Here is a 26,310-nt window from a genome sequence, read left to right on the forward strand (position 1 = left end):
CCTAAAGAAAAAAGAAATTCAGTATGGGAGGAGCGCAGGCCTGGGAACCACCACAAAAGTGACGTTAGAAATGACCACAGGAAGTTGATGCTGGTTGCCACGATTTAGCTTTTAGCCGCGGACAAGCTGTACTTTCGGAGAATTCTGTTTTTCCCGAGTTGTATTCTCTCTTCGCCTGAAAGGGAGTGAAATGGGGTGTAAACCGAAAGTAAACCAGTTTGTTTGGTTGTGTATTTTAATAATCTCGTCAGAAGTATCTTTTCAGTGGGTGAGTTTCCTTGTTATGTGCTATCTTCAATTCAAACTTGTGCATTTTTCTTGTGATTAATTTCTTATTATCGCCTCTAGTATAACTGACTACCTTTATAACTTTATTGTCATATCGTCACTTAGCTACAGTGGAAAGCTAGCTTGCTAGCCAGTCTGTTTACGTCGGTTTTTCGAGAAGCATACCCAACCATAGCATAGCTTTGGTTGAAGGTCTATCCCATGATGTGAACTCTTGTGCCAGAAGCAGAGGATGACTAGGTGGGCTAAAGTTAAATGTTCAAAATTTGGTGAGTTAGCATTACGGAAGTTTCTTCTGCCGGTGCTGTTCATAGCACCTGACTGGATATAGTGAAGCAATTGTCACGCGCGATTCTTACGCATCCACGTTGAAAAAGCTGTTTTTAGCTGACAGGTTTGCTGGCTAAGCTAATTACATGCTACAGTGTATCCACGAACTTTTCCACGATCCCGGCGTTCGTTTTCACTTTGTATTCCTCGTTTTGGTTTTATAACCATAATCGGAAGATAGCAAACCTAATTAACTCTTCTGGCATGTTTTAGCTAGCCTACCTCTTGTCGCCACTTTGAAAACTGGCCCTGTTTGCGAAAAACAATACTAATGTCATGTAACTTAAAGCAACATACTGCCAAAATAGCGATAGGGTGTCTTTTTCTTCGCTTTCAGAAAGCTGTTCTATTGACCTAATCAGATCTAATCTGTCCCTCAACCCGTGCAGGCTGGTTGGAGAAGATTTCTAAATTTGCTTTTATACACGCAATATTTCAGGTATTTGCGCTGAGCAAGGCGAATGTAGTGTGTTTAGCCCGGCGCACCCTGGTTAAAATGCTTGCATTGTTAATAATCACTTATAGGATTAGATTAGGTTTGTTAACGCTATGCTTTTCGGGCCATAGATATTACAGGGACACAAATACAACCTTTGGATCGGGGTTACATTACATGAGTGTGTGATTAGATATTAGAGCATCCCACAAAACATTTCTGTAGCTAGCTGGGAAGGGTTTGACCCATTGCCTAGTTGTTACTGGGCTGGGAGCATTGGTAGAGACCCCGACAGTCCCTGCCGCTCTCTGGGGGTGTGTAGTTCAATAGAACCTTTGTTAAGAAATTGCGAAGCAAACAACAACTGACATCTTTGTGCGCCCATATTCTCATTTGCATTCTCAACAAATGGGTAACCATCGGCGCTCATTTGATGCAAAAGAGGGACAATATTATCAAAGGAATGCAGGATGTTTTATCTGTAAACTCAACTTCCGCAGAGAACCGAACCGCGCCTATAGAATAGACATACACCCGGTTATAAGCAGTTTGCTTTGGTCTACCGTATTTTAACCAGTCCAGTTTTCTTTTAGTTTCCTTGCTTCCTCTGTACAGTTTGACAAGCTCAGCACAGACGTGGAAAAGTAGGTCCCAACACAAGCTTTGCAGTTACTTGAAGTATAGTTTCTTGCTTTAAACCACAAATGCGTTGCTGCCCTTATACTGAGCATTTTAAACTGGCAGGTCGGCAAGTATCAGTGATATCACACAGAAACTGTCTGAGCCAATTGAAAACATGCACTGAAACTGAAACAATTATAAACACTCCAGGTGATTTGTCCCTGTAAATCAGAAGTTTTAGACTGACATGCCTCTTGCCTTATACCAGACCAGTGTCCTGTACCTGCTGTCATAAAGACCTCAAGTTTGTTTATGATATTACATTGCATGGCGTTTGCTTGAGTCTCTTCAGTATAAACATTTAAACTAACATAAGACTCATTTACGCTGAGAAGGGAGAGTCTGTAGCATCTTTCCAAAAACGTGTGTCTTTCAAAATGCTTTAAGGCTAGTGTTGGATGCTCTAAATCACTATGTGCATGTGCCTGGTTGTACTCGGTTCCAGTCAAGAACTGATTGGAAGCACATGCCATGAATCCTCTGACTGGCCAAATGGTCACTGTGGCCAATCTGATTTGAGCCCAGCTTGACACATCTCCCATCCTACCATTTCTGATGATGTCACCAGCAGAGCCGGGGTATGTACATAGGGCGAAGTGACAAATGCAGTGTTCATTCCTGGAAAGGACAAATAAAGCACTGATGGCAGTGTCATCTTGTCTCAGTCAATGTAAAAGGCATGTATAGGCCTACGTCTTGAGCTTGTTAATCAGCTATAGTGATCAGTAGGTCAGATGTAGAGTGCCAAATCTGGAATTGGACCAGCTTCCTTCTAGGTAATACTGCTGTGATGTGTTACTGGATGGTCCCAGATGTGGATAAAGAAGCGCTGGTCTGCGATGCGCTCACCGCCCTGGTCTTCTGTGCCCGCCCCTCCCCCAGGTGTACAGCCAGCAGTGTGTATGGTATGGAGAGTGTGGCGAGTCCGCCAGCGTGGCAGGGAAGAGGTACAATTGCAACTACACGGGGCCGCCCATCCCTCTACCTGAGGAGGGACACGACCTGATGATGGTAAGGCGTCGCCAAACTGGGCGTAATGATGCGTCATCGGATCATCAACGGAGGCTAATTAAATTCATTTGGAGCACCAAGATTTGTAGTGAGCACATCTGCCAACATTTGTGTATCAGTTTGCTGTTATCAAACTGCAGGGTCCATGAGTCTGGGTGAGCAGGTAGATAACTCATTAACAGGGGAATTCCTTATATACCCCTGAAAAAGGTGCTTAACCCAAATCACCCGAATAAAAATCCTCCTGCATAAAAAGGATATTTTCCAAATGTGACGTTTGTCTCCATTTTTCTGTAGGTTCGTTTTTTGGGCACCCTCTGGTTTGTATGTTGAGCTATGCACCGGACCTGGGTCAAATATGTTGTTTTGGATTCAAATACTTTTCTACGCTTTACTGATTTTGTCTGGTGTATTGGAACCAATTAAATACTCTCAAAACCCTGCCTTCTGGTTATATTGGCAGGCTCAGTTACACCGGGCAAGATCAATAGAGTACAGAAAAGTATTTGAATCCAAACAAATACGCATTTGACCCAGGTCTGCTATGCGTGTCTTTCACCGACGCGCATCTGTGTGTTACAGAATTACAGTTAAATTTAATAAGAAGCCGCTGCTAACGTCACATGCTTCGGATGAAAGCATGTGCCAGTCTGCGCTCTCCCAAATTGACAGCAGAGGTTATGATGAGTGTTGCAGTGTAAGCATGATTGGGCATTCTAAAATGGTGAGGAAAAGGCCTATGCAAGTCCAGCTATGCAAATTACCTATGCAAATCATCTGTGCCAACTGTGTACAGATGCATGTGCTGAGAACGAGTACGGCGTGTGCAATCTATCTGTACTATTCCTGCTATGTGTGTGCATAGGAGCTGTGTCCAGGGTATGACTACGGCAATGAGAGCCTTTGCTGTGATGTGCAACAGCTCCAAACCTTGAAGGGCAGTCTTCAACTGCCTCTCCAGTTCCTCTCCCGGTAGGTGTCGTTTTTTCCCCCAGAGTCTTCACCACCACATATCCCACGTTCTCAATCAGATCAAGCGGCAGCCACCCCCCTCCGTATTTGAACCCTTTTGTTTTAGTGGCTATAGAGTGAACTGCGATGCTTGGTTGCAAAAAGAATTTGAAACCCTGCCCACCCCATTTGGAGAAATGGAGAAAGCCCAAGAAGAGGCTAATATTCTCTGTGGAAATATAAAGTCATTACATTTTTTTACACAACAAATGATGGTTTAACTAGTGAAAATCATCCCTTCTAATGAATCCTTTTTTTATAATTGTGCCAATATTCCTGAATTTGGGTTCATTTCCGTGGTTGCAATGTGGCTTGTTATATTACAGTGCATTAGCATATAGTCATATAAAGAACTTACCCATCCTGGCTGCTTGGCGCCTAAAGTAGAGTGCTTCATTGGCTGGTGTAAGGCTGTGTCGTTTCAGTTTGATTTACATACTGGATCTCGCCAATGTAAAAATGCTTACTAGCTAGCAGTCTATCTGTCTATCTCTAACTAGCTAGTGATTTATGTCTAGTGATAGTGCTAGCTATACTGCACTGCTAGCAAACTTCACAAGCTACTCTATATTAATGTTAACTAAACATTGTTTGGCTAATGGTAACTTAATTTAACCTTTACTGTTCACTTGCATAAACTCAAGATAATAACCCAATGTGTACCAGATATTTGCTGTATGTTATCTCAATTGCGTTTAGATAATTGTTAATGTACCGACTGCATGCAAGTGGATGTAAGAGGAAAAAAAAGGCTCTTTTATTCTGGACGTAGTCTAATAAGCATGTAAGGCAGTTGGGGAAGATTTTTCTGCAGTCATGGAATCCACCTTTTCACTCCATTGTGCTTGCTTTGGTTGCAAAAAAAAAAAACAAATAAAACAATAGTGGCACACTGGTTTTGGTTTCATGCTCCAGTGTGCATGAGCCATATGACGTGAATGGGTGAGGTCATCACTTTGGCATTTTTTTTCGGCGGACTGATGGTGAATAATCACAGCTTCAGTTTCACTCTGTGCCTCACTAACCCAATATACGTACTTATGTGGTTAGAGCAGGGAGCAACATGCAAGGAGTATACAACAGTGCATGTAAATTGGAGGAGAAAATCTGGTTGTTAGCATTACAGTGTGTGAATGAGGAGAAAAATAATAATGAAGTGAAATGGTACAGTTGAGCTTACGTGTGTATGTGTGTTCATGTGTGGAAATGTACATGCGATTTGAATTTTTTTTTTTTTGTCTTTGTTCTGAAGAAATTTTTCCAAATGCTCTCCCACCCCCTGCAGGTGTCCAGCGTGCTTCTACAACCTGATGAATCTGTTTTGTGAGCTAACATGCAGCCCGCACCAGGGACAGTTCCTCAAGGCCACAAAGTTCTCTCCCGATCCAGAACACAACAAAACCAGCGTGGTGGAGGTGGAGTACTACATTGGACAGACGTTCACTAATGGTAAGTCTGTAGGATTATCTTGGGTGGGAGGTTACTGCTGCACTGAAAAGGCTTTTAACTATGTAGTGGAAAGCAATACCTGCTCCCCTACAGAATATACAATGCGGCCTGAGTGTTGTACCGTGTATTGTTGAGTAAAGCAGTTCATCGCCATGGCAAATGCTGTAGTCAATAGCTCCATAATAGAAGGTTCATTTTGAGTATCCTGGGGAATTCTCATCGCGATCTTCCAGAGGCCATGCTCAAAGAAATATAGGGTGGCAGGACCTTCTGTGGTAGCAGGTCCTGTGACATCAATCGGAAGAGATGGCTGCTTCAGAATCTGCCTCGTCATGCCAGGTCTTATGGGTCATTGCCTCAAAGGGCCAAAGAGCAGTTCTGTTACCAGCACCAGTGTGCTGGCCAGCTTCACCATAAATTTGGTAGAGGTTTTCATTATTTGTCATGGAACTAAACAAAATTTAAAAATTAACAAGCATTTTCAAATAAATTCATTTTAAGTGTATTTGAATGGAGGAAGTATTTTAAAAATGGGTGCACAGCCTGTACACTAGAATACTAATGAGGAATTGTGAAGTGTGGCACACTGTCATAGCAGCCACCCAGAGCAAGCAAGTCTCTGGTTTTAGGGTCTTTGTACTGTAATGGGAATGCCGTTAAAGTCATTTCAATAGGATTAAGCCTTTTAGAATGTTTGGGGTAAAAGTTCCCATCTACCTTCCTTGTGGAGAAATGGCACTGGCATGATGTGACCATGTGTGAAAATGTAGTGGTTGTTTGCGCTACAAAAAGCAAAAGACTGCAGCTTAAATCTCTGTGCGATCAACCTGTAAATACTAAAACCTGCCATTTTTAAATAAACAAATGCTGTGTATTTGCCATTGTTCCATAGTTCCAGGGTACGTATAGCCTTGTGATTTTTGCATACACTGACATGATAGCTTTTTTATTGTTGTGTGGTTTTTATGTTTAAATGCTTGCGAGTGGACCAGATGTATTTATGCTGGAATCTTGAAGAAGAAAGGCAGTCATTTCTCAAGTGTCGCAGAGCCCCAGTCATCTGTGATGTCATTCCGGCCCATCCGTGTTTCCCACAGCCATGTACAATGCCTGTAAGGACGTCCAGGCTCCCTCCAGCAATGTGAAGGCCCTGTCGCTCCTGTGTGGGAAAGACGCAAAGTACTGCAACTCCACCAACTGGATCCAATACATGTTTAACATCGACAACGGCCAGACCCCCTTCTCCATCATTCCAATTTTCACAGGTGTGAAACAAACAAATGTGTAATGCACATGTGTCCATGCACCAACAGCACATACACAAAATGGAAACGCAAACGATACTGCTGGCCACTTTCTAATTGTAAAATTGGTAAGTTGATATTCTAGAGGTACAAAGGTTACTACAGTGAGTGTCAATTTGAACAGGAGCGAACAGTTTTATATTTTTTAAAGAGTGAGCCAGGTATTGGGTGTGACCACACACAGGAAAAGGGCCCTCTTATTAAACCACACAGAGATCCACCCTTCTTTTTCAGATAGAAATGTTCTGCTTCTTTCTCTTTCTGTGTTTTTTGGTTTCCCTTTCTTTTTTAGTTCTTTTGCTTTCTCTCTCTCTTACTCGGTCGCTGTGGGTGGAATGTTTTTTGTTGTCTGTCACTGAGAGAGCGTCTGATCGGTATCTTTACCACGCAGACGTGCCAGTGGCCAACATGACGCCGATGACCAATGCCACTCGTGGGTGTAACGAATCCCTGGATGACGGCTCCGGGCCGTGCTCCTGCCAGGACTGCACCCTGGTTTGCGGCCCAGATCCTGTGCCGCCGCCCCTGCCACCACCCTGGACCATCCTGGGCTTGGACGCCATGGTGGTTATCATGTGGATCTCCTACATGACCTTCCTCCTCGTCTTCATGGGAGGTGTCATCGGAACCTGGTGCTACAGGCAAGGCCCATTAAAGTTTACTGCAGGACAGTGCACAAAGGCTGACTTCTGTTGCCATAACTGTGACTCTGTTTTTCTTAATGGTCTATGCAGGAAGAGGACGGTCCTCTCTGAATATGGTCCCATACTGGATAGCAACATTGCTCATTCTGTGAACAGTGGTGCTGATGATCAAGGTGGGTGGTGTAGCTGATGTTACTTGTGTAACATAAAACCAGCGGCTTCAGATCAACTGAATGCAAATTTGGTACAGTACAAGTTACTGTACTTGTAGTGTTGCTTTCACTTCACAACTATAAAAAATGTGGATTGATAAAAATGTGTGAAAGAAGCTAACAAATTTAGCTAAATTTACCACTTCTATGAATCATATCCGTGGTATTGAACATCTGCATTGGGCTTCAGCTTTTTTTTCTCAGAATTTCAGTTCTGTTTTTCTTTATGAACTGCAACCTGATTTTAAAAAGTTGTCACAGTGTATAGTTTTCATAGATTCATTTCCTTATGCACAGCAGGGAAGTGCTGAACCTGCGTCAGTGGCCTGTGAGGTTTACATTATGCTACGGGAGACTGTGTGCTCCTGTGTCTCTGAGGAGTGGTGCCTGCCAGTTTAGGCAAAACCTTTTAATGTTGCAGCTGACTTTCAGTATGTAAGTGTACAACTGCATGCTCTGTAACATGTTATTGAGGTAAAAAATCAAAAAAAGAGAACCAAGAGGCTTGTTTGCCCCTCTGTAGTTCACATGCCCTGTCTCTAGCAGTTTGAGACTTAATAAGTTAACATGGCGAGTCTAGGTCCCCCATATTTTCCCAAGTAAAGTTAGATGAACTTTAAACCAGCTGCATCAGTTTCATGTGAGGTACGGAACGGACCTGTTGATTTTATGGCCTGTGTAGTTTCCGGTGAATGGAAAAGATGACTGCCCTCTCTCTGTGTCGCCCCAGGAGAGGCGACCTGCTGCGAGACGCTGGGCGAGCGCTTCGAGAACGCGCTGCGGCTTCTCTTCAGCCAATGGGGCTCCTTCTGCGTGCGCAAGCCCCTGCCCGTGGTGATGAGCAGCCTGGTCCTGGTGACGGCCTGCTCCGTGGGCCTGGCCTACATGCGCATCACCACCGACCCCGTGGACCTCTGGTCCTCCCCTGGCAGCCAGGCCCACCAAGAGAAGGACTACTTCGACACCCACTTCGGCCCCTTCTTCCGCACCGAACAGCTCATCCTGACCACCACTCGGAACTCGGCCTCCATCTACTCGCCTTACTTTGGGGGCCAGGATGTCCCCTTCGGGGCCCCCTTGGACAAAGCGGTCCTACACCAGGTGCGCTGGAGAGTTTGGTGTGGGGTTTGGAGAAGGGAAGCACTGATGAGCTGCTCGAAGAGTTGTATCAGTATTGATGACCGCAAGGCTTGTGGATTGTGGAACTCCACAATGAGTGGGGTTATCGTATTTTATAAATGATTTCAACTGACCATATTATTTTCTATTGGAGGATTTACAGCAGCATTTAAGTTTTTTAATGGCTAGCCATTCTCTAGACTTGCGTCACTATGTTGCTAATATTCATATACCCCAGACTTTTTTTTGTCAAGGTGACTTTACTCCTGATCCCTGGCTGGAGATTGTTGGCATTGGTTCTCCCTTAAACCTTTAACTGTTTATCAGGTGCTGGATCTTCAGGATGATATCGAGAATCTGGAGGCTGCTTATGGGAACGAGACTGTGAAGCTGAAGGACATCTGCCTGGCCCCGCTGGCGCCCTACAACGACAACTGCACCATCCTGAGTGTCCTCAACTACTTCCAGAACAGCCATGATGTGCTGGACCACTGGACAGGAGACGAGTTCTACACGTATGCTGACTACCACAGTCACTTCCTCTACTGCGTCAGGTGAGCACCACCTGCCGCTCTTTGCTTGGCTTACGCGGTTATTGCTTTTTGTTTTTGTCTCATCTTTGTTTAATTATATATTGCGGACTGTCGAGTGGGTGCGTGGTGGGATAGGTAAATTTCATAAGCTATCTAGCACAATAATGCTTATAAATGTGAAATAAACCTGGTTGCTTGTTGCATTGGGCCCAGAATTTTTTAAAACAAGCCCAAAAAACCACAACCTGTGACTTTGGGGAGGGGGGGGGACAGAAAGTTTCTTTATCAAAACAGACTTGGCAACTCTGGAGAGCATGAGTGATTCTGTAGCCTACATCCTCTTTCTTGCAGAATGAACTGGGATGGGAGGGGTAGAGCGAGGGGAGGTTGGTAGTTATTCAGTCGAGAATAGGGTCGTTTTCTTGTACGTATTTATTTATTTTTTTAAATAGAAAACTGTAAAACTGGGTGGCCTATAAAGCCTATGTGTCTGTACTGGTTGGTGGTGCAGAATGGAAATAAATTCCTTCCTCTGACCTTAGTGCTCCAGCTTCCCTGAATGACACTGGAAAGCTTCATGACCCTTGTCTGGGGACGTTTGGGGGTCCCGTCTTCCCCTGGTTGGTCCTGGGAGGTTATGATGGTGAGTTACCATGACAACTGGGTCTACTAGACACCACTGGGGAAAAAACCAGGAAACCTGCTTCTTTAGACATACCTTGAATATGTAAACCTGTTTAAAAACGAGTGGCCATGAACCTTGAGTATGCTTACAGTGTGTCCAACAGAACGCTTTCCGTTGGATCCTTCCGGAAAGATTTCACCTGTTGTGCTTGTTTGTTGAATTAGCATCATGTATCTGTGTAAATGTGATGTAAAATTCTTTTGATCCTGGTCTTGGTTGTTACTTCAAGCACTGCCTTTATTTCTGCATTCTTTTGTGGCTGCAGGAACAAACTACAACAATGCGACTGCACTGGTGATTACCTTCCCTGTCAATAACTACCACAATGATTCAGAAAAGCTCCACAAAGCCCGGGCTTGGGAGAAAGAGTGAGTACAGTGCACGCAAACCCACGTAACATACATGTAATCCAGACCTGGGTCAAACACGTATTAGTTTTGGATTCAAATACTTTTCTATGCTCTGTTGATCTTGCCTGGTGCAATTGAGCCTGCCAATATGACCAGAAGGCAAGGTTTGCACTTTTTGAGAGTATTTCAATGGTTCCAATACACCAGACTAGATTAGTAAAGCATAGAAAAGTATTTGAATGCAAAACAAATACATATTTCACCCAGGTTTGATGTAAGCACACACAACATAAACGCCAGCACGCACAACGCACAAGCCCAGGCGCATAACGCACGTGCGTAATGCACATACAGTTGAAGTTGAAAGTTTACATACACCTTAGCCAAATCCATTTAAACTCAGTTTTTCACAATTCCTGACATTTAATCCTAGTAAACATTCCCTGTCTTAGGTCAGTTAGGATCACAACTTTATTTTAAGAATGTGAAATGTCAGAATAATAGTAGAGAGAATGATTTATTTCAGCTTTTATTTCTTTCCTCACATTCCCAGTGGGCAGAAGTTTACATACACTCTGTTAGTATTTTGTAGCATTGCCTTTAAATTGTTTAACTTGGATCAAACGTTTCGGGTAGCCTTCCACAAGCTTCTCACAATAAGTTTCTGGAATTTTGGCCCATTCCTCCTGACAGAACTGGTGTATCTGAGGCAGGTTTATAGGCCTTCGTGCTCGCACATGCTTTTTCAGTTCTGCCCACAAATTTTCGATTGGATTGAGGTCAGGACCAAGCTTTAACTTCTTGGCTGATGTCTTGAGATGTTGCTTCAATATATCCACATAATTTCCCTTCCTCATGATGCCATCTATTTTATGAAGTGCACCAGTCTCTCCTGTAGCAAAGCACCCCCACAACATGATGCTGCCACCCCCATGCTTCACGGTTGGGATGTTGTTCTTTGGCTTGCAAGCATCACCCTTTTTCCTCCAGACATAACGATGGTCATTATGGCCAAACAGTTCAATTTTTGTTTCATCGGACCAGAAGACATTTCTCCAAAAAGTAAGATCTTTGTCCCCATGTGCAGTTGCAAACTGTAGTCTGGCTTTTTTATGGCGGTTTTGGAGTAGTGGCTTCTTCCTTGCTGAGCAGCCTTTCAGGTTATGTCGATATAGGACTCGTTTTACTGTGGATATAGATACTTTTGTACCTGTTCCCTCCAGCATCTTCACAAGGTCCTTTGCTGTTGTTCTGGGATTGATTTGTACTTTTCACACCAAAGGACGTTCATCTTCAGGAGACCGAATGCGTCTCCTTCCTGAGTGGTATGACGGCTGCGTGGTCCCATGGTGTTTATACTTGCGTACTATTGTTTGTACAGACGAACGTGGTACCTTCAGGTGTTTGGAAATTGCTCCCAAGGATGAACCAGACCTGTTGAGGTCCACAATTTTCTTTCTGAGGTCTTGGCTGATTTCTTTTGATTTTCCCATGATGTCAAGCAAACAGGCACTGAGTTTGAAGGTAGGCCTTAAAATACATCCACAGGTACACCTCCATTTGACTCAAATGTCAATTGGAGGTGTACCTGTGTCAGAATTAGTCAGAAGTTTCTAAAGCCATGACATCATTTTCTGGAATTTTCCAAGCTGTTTAAAGGCACAGTCAACTTAGTATATGTAAACGTCTGACCCGCTGGAATTGTGATATAGTGAATTAAAAGTGAAATAATCTGTCTGTAAACAATTGTTGGAAAGATTACTTGTGTCATGCACAAAGAAGATGTTCTAACTGACTTGCCAACACTATAGTTTGCTAACATGAAATCTGTGGAGTGGTTAAAAATGAGTTTTAATGACTTCAACCTCAGTGTATGTAAACATCCGACTTCAACTGTAACCCGCACCCAGTGCACACGCAAATGCTCACGACACACGCATATAAGAACAGGAAGAGAAACTACTCTGCCTCGTCCTGCTGACCCTCCAGACAAGCAGTCTGAGGTGAAATCTCTGGCAGCCCAGTAACATTTTCTTTCAAAATGTGTTGTAGCACTGTTATTTTAATTCCCCTGCTGTTTTGATTTAAAGGAGTAACATGGTGGTTGAATGTGACATTTTCCAGTTGTCTTCAGGCAACAACAAAATAAATGTGCATAATTATTTTATTATTCAGTCATTTAAATGTATTTTAAAACTTATTTTTCTAAGCTTAAATTTCCCACTATAAAAGTTCACCCAAACTGTCTGGGCATGGTAGTGAAAACTGTCAGTTAGCTACGATTGACAGACCGTGCCCCATTACCATAGCTACCTCCATGATACATGCTCATCTTGGGAGACTGAATTTTCACAAGCTAGCTAACTTAGTATATCAAATATCGATAGCTAAGGACGTTGACTTATATCCAGTAATAATTTTGCTAGCTAGCTAGCCAAGTTAAGATAAAACCACAACTATAACGTCCTTATGAAAGCAAACTAGCTAGCTAATGTTATCGATAACATTACATTATGAAAGCAAACTTTAGCTAACACAGTTAGCTAACGTTAGCTGCTAGCTATAAATGAATATAACCAACCAGAGATAGTCTAATAGTCCTTAAAAGGCACTCTAATAAGTGAACCTAACGTTAGTCAAATATTTGCATTGTCTTGCCTGTAAGCCAGCGGCACAAACTATGGGTCACGAGTTATCCATGGGTCCCCAAATATGATTTAGAATCACTGTCTATGTTTAGAATGAGCTGTCACAGCAATCTGACTGACAGTACGGAGGGCAAAACTGAGCTTTAGAATGTCGCCAGCAGTGTATGCGCTTGAGCTCGACAATACATTTCTCACAGAAAAGGTAGCTTGTTGCTTTTTTTTTTAGTTCTAGTGGTAATAGAAGTGACAATAATTAAGTGGTGCTGTACTGTTATCCTTTACTGATCGCCGTACAAGGTTAATGTGAAGTAGCTAGCACAATCGGACAGCACTAACCCATAAAAATGTACTTTAAATGATACTTGCTCAATGGAACGGTAAATCTGAAAAACATTTGATTCTAGTCATCGGCACCGAAATTTTCTTTCACACCCTCAATAAACGGCAAAAGTCCCAGTAGAAGATTGAATGAAACCTTTTAAAGTTTATATTTTCTGAAACGTTATCGATTCTGCTTGGCCACAGTGTGTGAAACTAGGCGATCTGAGCGTATAGTTTATATGTAAATACGTCAGAAGGATTCAGCCTTGTTGTTTGCTACTTAAACTTCACAGCACACTTTTAGCAGGACGGTGTCTCCAGGCAGATTTCTTTACGGGGCATGGAAAGGGGAGTGGTTACTGTACTTGTGACGCACTAAGTCGATGACATTCTCAACCGGTTGAAAATAGGACAATAAATTTAAAGCGCATATTTCAAAAATAAAGAACGGACATATTTAATACTTTACTCATCGTGTTTCTCCAACGCCTCTTGTGCAAATAGCACATAAAACTGAAAAAGTGTGAAAACCACCATGTTACTCCTTTAAAGTATACATTACATTTAAATACATTTCTGATTGGAATAGCCTTGCTGTGCTGTTGAGCAACTGCCTTGCTCAACTGCAGCTGTTCAGCCTTACTCTAACCACTAAACCACAGGCTTCCGAATGACGACTTTCATAGTAGTGCTCCTTGATCGCTTTCCCCATAGTAACTCACTTGTGTTGCCTCCTTAATAAACATTTCATTATACCACTGATTTTTTTCATTTGATTCCATATTTATTAAATCGGAGGGGATAATCACTTTGCCCCATTCTCCGTCTCCTCTCACAGGTTCATTGGCTTTGTGAAGAACTACAGCAACCCCAACCTGACGATCGCCTTCAGCTCGGAGCGGAGCATCGAGGACGAGATCGACCGCGAGAGTGCCAGCGACATCACCACCATCATCATCAGCTACGCCATCATGTTCCTCTACATCTCCCTGGCGCTGGGCCACATTCACAGCCTGCGGCGCCTCCTGGTGTGTCCTCCCCACCACATCCGTTTTACTGCACTCCTGTCAATGTGGCAAAAATGCCATGCGTGACATGAGACATGTGACATGCGTGACCTGTGTTGCTCTAGCTGACAGCCTGTTTGAGTCTAAGCATTTTGAGGAAAAAAATAATTACTACAAGCTGCTGCTGACAATAATCAGAAGGTTGTGGTCAATAAAATGTGCTGATGTTCTGTTTTTTGCCTTGTGTTTGTAATGTTGTTTATGCACAGGTGCAGACAAAGATGTGCCTTAATCATACTGTTAACCGTCCTGCGGCATCAGTAGAGAAGCGTATTTGCTTCCACTAGTAAAAAGTTTATCTGTGGTGCTTTATTGCTGGTTGTAAGGAACATCACTGCGTATGAAACAGGTGGACTCCAAGATCTCCCTGGGCATCGCGGGCATAATTATCGTGCTGAGCTCCGTGTCCTGCTCCCTGGGCATCTTCAGCTATGCTGGCATCCCCCTCACCCTCATCGTCATCGAGGTCATTCCTTTCCTGGTGCTGGCGGTGGGCGTGGACAACATCTTCATCATCGTGCAGACCTACCAGGTGTCTAATCTAAGCCGTCCTATAGATGGCACACATCCGTTACGTTGCTGTTTAAAGCTGGGGGTGACTACCTTCTTTCAAGTAACACTGCAAGTGGCCTCTCTGGCTACTCCCTTTTCACACTGCTAGGGCTGGTTATCATAAGAATCCTAGTTCATAGCAGTACTGCTGCTATGAACTGTGGTACATTTTGGTATCTTTAATAAAGGAAATACTAACTTTTAATGACACATATATTGCCATTTTATCTGTTAGGAAGGGAACAAATGTATTGCCGTTTTCCCTGTTATCCAGAAAATGTTTTACTCATGTTTTAGTAACTTTTAAACTTACGGTAGTATATTTATTTAAATACCAGCGTTAAGCATCATAACCCCACAGTTCACTCTTGTTAAACAATGACAGAACACAAGGTTCTTATGTTTATTGTAGCTATAGGCTAGCCACAATGAAACATGCCTGAAATTTTTTGATGTCTGTAGCAAAGGTGATCCATGCCTGCAGATGTTTACCTCGTCGGTATTATTAGGAATAGTGAATTTGGCCTTTCTCTACTGTGTGTGAATATGGTGCAGATCTCCTGCGTTAAATGAATTCTATGACTGATGAAATTTTTCTTGACTTGTTTCCACTTTATATGCAAGCCTTTTGTGTTACCTTTCATCAAGCTGCAAAAGTGAAGCCAAACCGTAGCATTTTATTCATATTCTGCTGGAGCCTAAACCAGTGAAATGTGTGTAATTTGGATTACAAATCGGAGGAGCATGAAGCAGGCTTTATTCTGCGAGGCAGCAGATGGACCAATAGGAAGTTTTTTTTTTTTTTTTTTTGGTTGCTAAGGGGTGAGCTGAGATGGAGGTGTGACTAACTGAACACAACACTTTTCTGGCTTTGAGTCATCTGCATTCGACCAAATTTAGCTTTAGTTCAAGCAATAACTGACTTTTAACACAGTTTCATTATCTGAGCACTAGCACCAGTACCTAGCTGTAAACATCAGTGGCCTGTTTCCCCAGGGTTATATGAGGGTAAATAAAAAGAAATTCACATGACTTTGTATCCTGTGGGGACTTTCATCCTGCCCCTTTCTGTTTCAATCCATGTTTGCTTTTTTTGCAAGGTCACATTGTTTATCTGCTGAGCTGAGGAAAGGGCACTGTCAGTTACTGTGGTTATGAAGCCAATCACTATCCCGATGTTCATTCTGCCTTCTTTCAGTCAGCCATTTGAGTGTTAATACTGACTCCAGTCATTGCCTGATAACACTGTGCTAAGAAAATGCCATTTAATCAGGTTGCATCGCCCTGCGTACGCCCACTATTCGCATTCTACAAAGTGTAAAAAGAGCTGCTGGGTTGGTATAATGTAGCAGGCCACTGCTGAACTCCAGGAAGGTTCAGCAACGTTGGCTAACGCTGGCCCACCCGCAGCTTGTGACCAGGTTGTGGGAGGCAGAAAGAGGAAGAGGTTGATTTTTTTTTTTTTTTTTTTGGTGGTTTTCGCTCTGCTCGCGCGCACTACACTTGAAGACCTGCTGCAGGAGGAAGGTCTTAGCAAAGGATCCTGATCCGTTCACCCTTACTTATGCGCACTGTAAAACCTCTTAAGTTTAAGACCTAAGGAAAGATAACTGATGATAAATCTGATAAATATTTGAAGTCTTAAGAATTTTTCAAATAATTACTGTTTTAAATGGCAAAACAGACTTATCAATGAATACGTTCAATTATTTTCTCTGAAATATATTTGTTACATTAATGTTTTCACCTGGTGGCAATGTAGAGCATATAATGTAGCAGGTTCTTTCCCAGTTCATTGGTGTGACGTGTTCTTTCAGTAGTTTGGTGCTCTGTTGCAACAGTTGATTCAGCCCCCTTGAAATCCATTCCTAATTATGTTCTCATTTCCACTGATAATCTGAGGCCAGATGTTGGCAGAGCCTCCCTGAGAGCCTCAGGCCATGTGGTGAGGTTATGTAATTCAGCTCTTTGACTGAGCGTCTGGTCACTAATGGCTGTTACGGTGTTGGGGTATGTATAACCGCTCTGCTCCTGTCTCGCAGAGGGACGAGCGCATGCCGCAGGAGGAGCTGCATCAGCAGATCGGGAGGATTCTGGGAGATGTGGCGCCCAGCATGCTCCTGTCCTCCCTCTCTGAGACTGTGGCCTTCTTCCTGGGTAACGGGCCTCTCCCTCCCACTTTCAGATTTAGGACTCATTTTCCATGTTAGTGTTGCATGAAACACAGCGCACAAGGTCTTTCCTCTTCAAGAGCACATGGAGTCTTGTGGGGGTGGGGGGAAATGAAAGGAAGCTCATGAAAATCCTTCTGTTGGATGTGCAAAGACCCAGAGTAAATTATGCATTGTATTCAAGTATGGTTATTTTTCAGAGAATAGCCTCAATTTTTTTGGGGTGTTTATTTGGCTTACACAAGGCGGAGCACATGCTGTTTGACGCGATCTTGTGCCCACTGGCTGCGGTCTGCTGTGCCGATCAAGCTGAGTTTAGGTAGCGTGTTCAGTGCCCGATTCTGTGAACCTCTACAGGTGCCCTTTCCAGCATGCCAGCTGTGAGGACGTTCTCTCTCTTCGCTGGCCTGGCCGTCTTCATCGATTTCCTGCTGCAGATCAGCTGCTTTGTAAGCCTGCTGGGATTGGACATCAAGAGACAGGAGGTAAGACTATCGGGCTGAGTGTCAGCTGTCCTTGTGTCACACGTTCACGTATTTATTAATAGTGCACAGATGAATAAGTCTGCAGGTGGAGTGTAGTGGGGGAAAAGCAAGTGTAGATACCGACACATCTAAATAAATGTATGATGGTTGGACTGATTGTATGGGCTGTTGTTGATACATTTAGCTCTACCCTATGTCTGACTTGGCTGAGATAAATGGCATGGTCGGTTAGCGTTAAATAGCCTGAAGTTATTTTTGTGCATCCAGTCATGTTGTATATATGATTGTATGTTTTATTAAAAGACCATGTTCATAGATAAAAAGTCACAATGCTTTCAATTCCCTGCAATCTTTTGAAACTGTCCTGGTGTGTGGTCAGGCCAACCGCCTGGACATTTTGTGCTGCGTCCCTCTGTCAGAGGGGCAGGAGGAGAAAACCGATGGTTGCCTCTTCCACTTCTTCAAGAAGGTCTACGCCCCCTTCATACTGAAAGAGTGGGTGAGGCCCATTGTGGTGAGTACCGGACAGTCCGTCGAGTCATCTGCTGTTTTGTATTATTTGTGTTATTTACGGCCTTAACCCAGCACAGAAATGTACTGTGTTTGTGAAAGCTTCACATTGACATGTTCCATGTGATGTTCCACACAAGATGGTGAGTGCTTTCTGTTGTCTCTTTCTCTCAGGTGGCTGTGTTTGTGGCAATGCTGTCCTTCAGTATAGCCGTGACAAATAAGGTGGAGATTGGGCTGGAGCAAACTCTCTCTATGCCTGATGTAAGTGGGCTGTCAGATAATTCCATGGTGGGGGGGGTGGGGGGGGATCCTTTCATCATTGAAGCCAGATTCATTTGATTGAAATAGGAGTCTTCCTTCAAAGCTTCCCTTCATTTTTAATGGATGCGAGGTGAAGAGATGAACTGTACTTGAATAAAAGCCAAGTGCCAAGGATCCAAACCAAGCCTTAAAAATGTAAAACATAGGCCAGTGGAGAGCCTTAACACTACAAAAGGTTTTGTCATCCCTGACCCCTGAATTCCCCTTTAGTAGAGCAGTGGATTTTGAATCGGCTGAGAGAGGCCTATCGTTTGAGTGAATTTTCTAAAAATCCAGAAGCCATCTGCTGAAACTTGTTTAAGGTAGTTTCCTCTGTGGTTGGCTTGTATAGGACTCCTACGTGCTGGACTATTTCACAAACCTCAGTGCCTACCTGCACACGGGCCCACCCGTTTATTTTGTGGTGGAGGACGGACACGACTACCGGACCCTCGACGGCCAAAACAGCGTATGCGGGGGCGTCGGCTGCAACAACAACTCTGTGGTCCAGCAGATCTACACAGCTTCCCTAATCAGCAACTAGTAAGTCAGCGGTTCTATGATGACAGGTCAGAGGACATCACCACTGCCTGGGACTGTGCAAGGCACCGCAATTGTCAATTCAAACCCTTTAAACCCCACTTAAAATCCAGGGCTTTTTGTAAGAATCACGCTAAATTGACTTTGAAACAATCTAACCACTTGGTTTTACCTTGCTGTGTGCTCAGACTTAAATCAGCTGCCAGACTGCTTGTCAGCAGTAAGCCTCCTGATCACAACTGAGTGAGAGGTTTGCAGTTTGAAGATTTGAAAATATGTATGTATATATATATATATACAAAATTCACTTTAGGTGACTCCAATGTATCTTGTACAGCAACATTAATTAAATTATCAGCATCTTGAATAACAATCCAGCAAGAGAGAATCTTGCATATATTCCTTTATAAAAGCTACCCATTCATATAATTTACCCTAACTTGGATGTATTAGTTTGTGATAAAAACATCTTGCTGAGATATTCTGTGTTGCTGACGTAGAAAAAGCTAAATAAGTCAATCCTGAGTATACCTCTTTTCTCTGTCACCCAGCACCAGAATAGGCTTCACACCTTCCTCCTGGCTGGATGACTACTTTGATTGGGTGAAGCCCCAGTCCACGTGCTGCCGGTACTACAACTCCACAGGAGCATTTTGCAATGCCTCAGGTAACCCATACCAAGTCAACATGTTGACCTGGTTCCTCGGCTTTATGTGCCAAAGAACCAGGGCAACGCTCCCCACACGGTACCTTGAATGCATAATGACAGGCTGTGGTTAGTGCGTCCTGCCAAAGCACACATTGTCGGCATAGCCACTTGACCCACTCCCTGAAATTTTGAGTCTTGACCTAGCAACACTGCGTATTTGGATGTGGCTCCAAATGGTGCTATCCGCAAATAGAATTGAATCCTCAAATACTGCACAGCTCAGCCACATTGAAGAAAAGGTTTGTACTTTGGTTTTTTATTCAAAAAATTCACAGAATTCTTCTTTACCTAAAGTGTTTTTGTTTCTATTAAAAAAACCACAGGTGGCCTAATACTTTTGGCCTGTACTGTATAAGAACTGAAAGAAGTAATGTGCATAATCCCTTAGGGAATAATACTGTATTGTGCCTGAGTGTGCCGGAAACTGTAGGTGCAGGGCAGTCACATGCACTGCTTGTCTGCCAGTAGTTTTGCACATAGACCTTATGTTACCTCTGTCCTAAATGAATGTGTCATTGACCCCAATTCCAGATCTGTGCCAGTTAACTCTGTAGAGGAAATGTGATCTGCAAAGTGTACTACTGGCTGCGTAGTGTCTGGCAACCTTTGAACAGATCCATTCATTTTACAAAGATGCTTTCAGGTTTCCACTCATTCAGCAAATGGGACCCAACTGATTTCACCTGTCAGTTTGTAATTGAATCAGTTAAAAATTGATACTCTGTAAATTAGAATAATTGTTAATGCAGTACGTACAGCTCAGTAGATGAAAGCATGAGTTGGTCTAACTGATTGAAATTCTTGGGATGTGAAAATGAAGCATTTATTTTTTAGGGCATACATAGGTATTTCTGGCATAATGCTGCTTTAAGAGGCTAAATTGTCCTTTAATAGACATAAAAAGTCTAATTAAGAACACGTGGTGTCTAATTTAGAACAATTAGTAGCTCATTACAATACAGAGCTTGGTACTATTTTGGAAGAAAAACCAGCAAACAGTCTGTCCCCAGGACCAGAGTTGAGAAACACTGGACTAGTGTCCACACATTTTTCTAAAGCCTATATTGACTGCTGACTAAAAGGAAATCACGAAAACCTGTAGACACTGCTGTCCATCTGGGCTGGAGTTTTTATATCTATAAGTTAAAGATTCACCTGTTATCTCCCTTCGCAAGCTGTTGGGAGTTTCACATAGAAAATTCTGCTTTAACATCTCTGCTTCTGGTTTGTCTCTCGATCTTCCTGTAGTGGTGGATAAGTCCTGTGTGCACTGTCGTCCCCTGACTCCTGAAGGCAAATTGAGGCCAGTAGGAGAAGACTTCATGAAGTACCTGCCAATGTTCCTGTCTGACAACCCCAACCCCAAGTGTGGGAAAGGGTAAGAATGGAAAAACACTGTCAAAAAAAACAAAATTTACTCACTTTGAGCTGTAATTCTTTCATTCATAAAATATCCTCTGACTTCAATGTTGTCAAATGTAATTTTTCTTTCAGTACATTTGGTCTTCTAGCAGCATATCTAGTACTAGTCTTCTTTCTTATTCATGATGGAAATAGGTCTGAATAATTTCAGATTTATCGTCTCGTCCTACCATAGGGGTCACGCAGCCTACAGCTCAGCCGTAGACCTGACCAACAACAACACGGACGTGGGCGCCTCCTACTTCATGACCTACCACACCATCCTGAACACCTCCCGTGACTTCATCCAAGCCATGAAGATGGCCCGCGAACTGGCCGACAACATCACCCGCACCATGGGGCAGGAGGGGAAGGGCAGCCGGGTCTTCCCCTACAGGTAAAGGAGTGGCCTCCTCTCACTACACCTGGCATCTCATTACACATGCTGGTAGCATATAGCCCCAGTAATTAATGTGGGAAATATCCAAATATATATATATGCACACACACATACACACATACAGTAGGTAATATAGGTTTTTGGAAATGCCTCCCTTTCTTCCTGCTTAAGACTAGGTGTTCATTAACTCTGCTTAAATTCAATCAACATTTGCCCTTAACTTTGATGCTAAAAAAACAACTGCTGTCATTTGTTTAGTGCAAATAAAATTTTGGTTAGTAATTTTGGTTTATTTTGGAAATATGAAGCAAAATAAACTCTTGCATTTGAATGTTTTTTGACGATTGAGTTTGATTGAATCTGAGCCTTAGCCAATCGTATGTTTGTTTTTTTTCACACTTGTGGAAAATGCAGATATTGCTGTAGCTAGGGTGGACACAAGGCACATGATGATATGAGGAATCTGCCTTTTAAGTTACGTGGTCTAAAAAAGATTTCACCAGGCACTGTGCCTGTGTGTCAAAGGGTGCTGAGAAACTCTCTGGCCTTGAGCGAACTTGTTTATCGCAGAGATTCACCTGCTTGTTCAGAAACAGGGCTAAGAACAATCTCACCACTACTGTGTACCACAGCTCCACCCACTGCATCTTGTAATCTCACAACCTCAGCCAATGAATGCTCTTTTTTTAATAACTCCACCACCTGCATGGTGTTTCCAAAACCCCACCCACAGCAGGTGGTATGCAAAGACAGTTTTTGGCTGTCTAAATCAGAAGAATAGAGGTATCTGTTCATCTCAGCCAGTATACTGAAGTTCACCTTCAAACGCAGACTGAAGACTCATCTCTTCAGGCTGCACCTCTCCCCACCCCTCCCTAGCCTATAGTTCAGCTCACTGTACCTAGTTAGGATAATATGATTATGTTAGTGTATCTGGCAGGATTGTTTTTGTCTGATTAGGTGTGATTAGATGTGATTGCAGTGCTAGTTTGTACTTGGTAGGATTCTTGCTTGCTGAACAAGCTTACTCTACAGGGTTGGAGTCCTGATCGATGTGGTCACTTCTGGCACTACGATCCTTACTTCACTCTAGTGTTTCTTTTGCACCTCTACATCATGAACCTATGCACTTGTTGTACGTCGCTCTGGATAAGAGCGTCTGCTAAATGCCTATAATGTAATGTAATGTAATGTACTGTGTGTTTGTTCGGTCTTGATGTGCGAGTCAGATCTGAGCAGATGTATCTGATTGGTAGAATCTCTAAGAAGCTACTGTATGTTGAGCAAAACAAGTTACATAATGCTTATGGTGTTTCTGTTCCACACACCATTTACAGGTCATTATATCTGTCAACTTTGCCAGTCAGTCAGGTATCAGGTGGAAGGGAAAAGCCTTGGGTGTTACATTTTATGAACCGAACATTGCTTATCTATTGATTGGAAATATGCAGAAAACATAATCCCTTCTTTGAACCTAAGTTTTTACCCCCCTCCCCTTCTTTCTCCAGCGTTTTTTATGTGTTCTACGAGCAGTACCTCACCATTGCCTATGACACTGCCTTCAACCTGGGCATATCGTTGGCGGCCATCTTTGTGGTGACCACGGTTCTGCTGGGCTTTGAGCTGTGGGCGGCCCTGCTGGTCAGCCTCACCATCGCCATGATCCTAGTCAACATGTTTGGGGTCATGTGGCTGTGGAACATCAGCCTCAATGCTGTGTCCCTCGTCAACTTGGTCATGGTGAGTGAGGGCTGTACACTGAAAATAAACATAAGTGCTTTACAACATGGCACTGATATAAGTGTGTAATACATATTTAATAACAAATTCTGAACTACAGTGCCCTTCAATGAAATGTTAAAGTTTAGTCCCAGATTAATATTATGTAATTATAATAATGATGTCTTGTTGTTACTAAGAAGGAAGTCAGTGTTATTTGTTCATTTTAATATTTTCTTAAAACAAGAAATAGGATGGTATAATTAGACTGTTCCACAATGCTGCGATACCGTAGTGCATTTCTGACCTGAAGATGTAGAGCAGGGCCCAGATCCTAACCGTGAATTCAAGCGGAGCTCTCCTTTCAGTGGTACGCTTTTCAGAGGTAAGGGAAATCGCAGCCGAATCCCCGAGTGGTCTGACTGCGCATGTGTTTCAGAGCTGCGGGATATCGGTGGAGTTCTGCAGTCACATCGTGCGGGCCTTCTCCGTCAGCACCAGGAGCAGCCGGGTGGAGCGGGCCGAGGAGGCGCTGGCACACATGGGCAGCTCGGTGAGACTGGCCCCCCTCCCTCTGCCCCCGCCGGATCAGGATTCTTCCCCTGACTGCTGAGCTTATTCCCATACAAATTGTGCCTGATGATGAAGCGCATGGGCGATCTCATCATAGCTGGTCTCCTATTGAACAGTTGATTCTTATTGGTTGATAACCCTACTCGCCTTCCTGTTTTAGGGAATGTGTTTCATTTCATATGACATCGAGCTGGTGTTTGAGTGCTTGGGATATCAACAAACACGTTAACAAATTCATCTTTATGAACATGGACTTTAGTGTGCGTTTATTTCCAATAATAGGTAATATCTTGTTGTACGTGTTCACCATCGACACAACTCACACCAAATTTCTTGAATGGAATGATTTTTGTTTGTTTTAGGGGTTACTAATGCTCTAAAACTTGTACACAAGTCCCCGAACTGGGGAATTCATTTTTTGTTCTGTATTTTCCAGTTTAAAGGTATAACGGCATGGTTCCTGCTGGTCTGGCTTTGTTGAAATACTGTATGTCTATGTCTGAGAGTTTGGTTTCAACACCGCAGGTGTTCAGTGGAATCACTCTGACGAAATTCGGAGGCATCCTCATCCTGGCCCTGTCCAAGTCCCAGATCTTCCAGATCTTCTATTTTCGGATGTACCTGGCGATTGTGCTGCTGGGAGCCACCCACGGCCTCATCTTCCTGCCTGTGCTACTGAGCTACGCAGGTGAGGTTGACTCTCACTGATTATATCATCAGCAGCTGAGCATGCTAGCAAAGTGAATGCCATTCTGGTCACAGGGGTTCATCGTTAGTTATGATTATGAATAATGAGAAAGAGGCTTCATGACCCTTCAGTATCAGTCCAGTTGTCATGTGTCCACCTCACTGATTTGAACCCATCATGTGGTTTGCTACACATTTTAATTGGTTAATGCAAGCTGGTGTTTTGAGTAGCTGAAAATGTGGCTCCTCTAAAAGACACACCACAGCAGTCTGAAAAGTGTGTATCCTTGTTTTATTATGTTTGTCATTCTTAGCATGAATTTCAAGCCTATAAAGGCATTTTTTGCACTAGAGCAGCGTTATGTCCAAAATCTGCACATCACATCAGAATAGAAATGAGAAATTAGAAAAGTACTGTCTACATAGTTCACGTAAAAAGTCCTGAACTGTGTAGACAGTAATTATTGTAGCTGCTGTAGCTGTAGTTTGTGTCATTTTTCTTTGAGACAAACCCTCATAGCTATTTTCAGCTGTAGCTCTTAGTGAAATATCATTAATGTAATGAAGATATTTAATTAAAGAAGGGTATTCAGCGCTATATCAGAATTCTAAAAATTACCCACTTATTGTTCTTTGTAACAACCAGTCATTTAGGGTACAGTGCATTACTTTGGGGAAATTCATGTTGGTAAATGTGACTCCATTTGTTAAAGATTTTCCTGGTCACTCTTTCCATAGGCCCCTCTGTAAACAAGGCCAAGGTGATGGCGGCCAACAAGCGCTTTGCTGGCACAGAGAGAGAGCGACTCCTGAACTTCTAACCATGGCGTGGTCAGGCCAGGGCAAACCAGACTCTGATTGGTCACTTGTAGAGCAAGTGACAGCTTGGGCACTGCACTGGTCATGATTACGCTCACACACGAGCATTTTATGTGGAAAAACCCAAATGGAATGCGACTTCCTAACCCCTCAGGAAACCCCACACCAGCACACTGGAGCTCGCAGGGCTTGGTTTTTTTTTTTTTTTTTTTTTGGACAACACTAAGCACACCCAGCTGCACAACGCTCCACGTTTCCGTTTGTTCCTTTCAACATGAAGTAGCATATGCGACTGGGAGAAATATCACCACTGCATTTCCCACTATGCAAAAAAAACAATGCTTTTTCTCTTGACTGTCTTTAGGGCAACACGAAGGCTAAGGATTCAGTCATACCAGACAGTGTTCAGGGGTTTTTTGGTATAAAAGAAATGCAAATGTGTATAAAAAATGTACATCTTTATTGAAGTTTTTTTTTTTTTTTGAAAATGACAGATTAATTTTTTAATAGTTTCTAATGACAACTGATGAGATTAAGGGATGCAAGACACGCAGGCTCACAATGTGGATAATATAGCCAGGTTAAGGCTTTTTCGCTCTGAAGTTACTTGAAATAAGCTAAATATAAGGTTCCCCCTACTGGAAAAGAGGAATCGCAGAAGTTAACTAGAATACAAGTTCAGCATTCTTGTAAAAGAATAAAACTGTAGGAAGATATGAGACGAAATACATTATCCTACAATCAGCTCTGTTTTATTTAGAATGGGCTAGTTCAAGAAAGTGCTCACAGGTTCACATCAGTGTCCAGGAGAATTACCTCACAGACTCACAACAGTGTACAGGAGAATTACCTATGTGATGTCAGCAATACTAGATTTTCCTTATTTCTTATTTTTATTCGATCCAGTGTCATGTCCTGAATGAGCAGAATACCATAGGAAGGATCCAGGATGCTAGCTGGTCAAATATGACCGCCAGTCTCTAGCATAGAGTACATTCAGCCAGCATTACACTCAGTGGAAGCATCCAGTAGTGGTTATTTTGCTATGGGCATGGCCCGTGTCAACTCTATAATAATGCTGCAGCTTTTCAGGGATGATGACTTGTTATATGGAATCAGTTTTGAAAAGCAGAACCTAGCTGTGGAAATGCTGCTCATTAGAAACATGTTACACACTTCAAATAAAGTCTGAAAGAAACCTAATGTAATATTTAAAAAATCTGGAGAATTTTTTTATTTTATCCATTTTAGATATATAAAGTTAAACTGCAGAAAATTACTTCTGGTGTTTTTGGATTCCCACATGTATGTTTTTTGTTTTGTTTTTTTAAATAAAATAACTGTACTAATAA

At 42.8% G+C, this 26,310-nt stretch overlaps 1 protein-coding gene across 1 annotated transcript; it reads left to right on the forward strand.

Annotated features, from left to right (window-relative positions):
• Positions 1-59: 59 nt before the first annotated feature.
• On the forward strand, positions 60-26,310 carry npc1 (Niemann-Pick disease, type C1). The gene is made up of 25 exons (XM_064346902.1): positions 60-268; positions 2,618-2,746; positions 3,612-3,718; positions 5,043-5,206; positions 6,304-6,471; positions 6,902-7,151; positions 7,245-7,327; positions 8,097-8,467; positions 8,813-9,039; positions 9,561-9,661; positions 9,969-10,071; positions 13,861-14,050; positions 14,439-14,621; positions 16,684-16,798; positions 17,170-17,297; positions 17,677-17,811; positions 17,982-18,071; positions 18,463-18,653; positions 19,202-19,317; positions 20,608-20,737; positions 20,957-21,157; positions 22,669-22,900; positions 23,319-23,432; positions 23,978-24,140; positions 24,878-26,310. Exons 1-25 carry the CDS (start codon positions 191-193, stop codon positions 24,958-24,960), a joined length of 3,852 nt encoding a protein of 1,283 aa, XP_064202972.1. The 5' UTR covers positions 60-190; the 3' UTR covers positions 24,961-26,310.

Source organism: Anguilla rostrata, chromosome 8 (assembly GCF_018555375.3).
Source record: "Anguilla rostrata isolate EN2019 chromosome 8, ASM1855537v3, whole genome shotgun sequence".
NCBI classification, from domain to species: domain Eukaryota; kingdom Metazoa; phylum Chordata; class Actinopteri; order Anguilliformes; family Anguillidae; genus Anguilla; species Anguilla rostrata.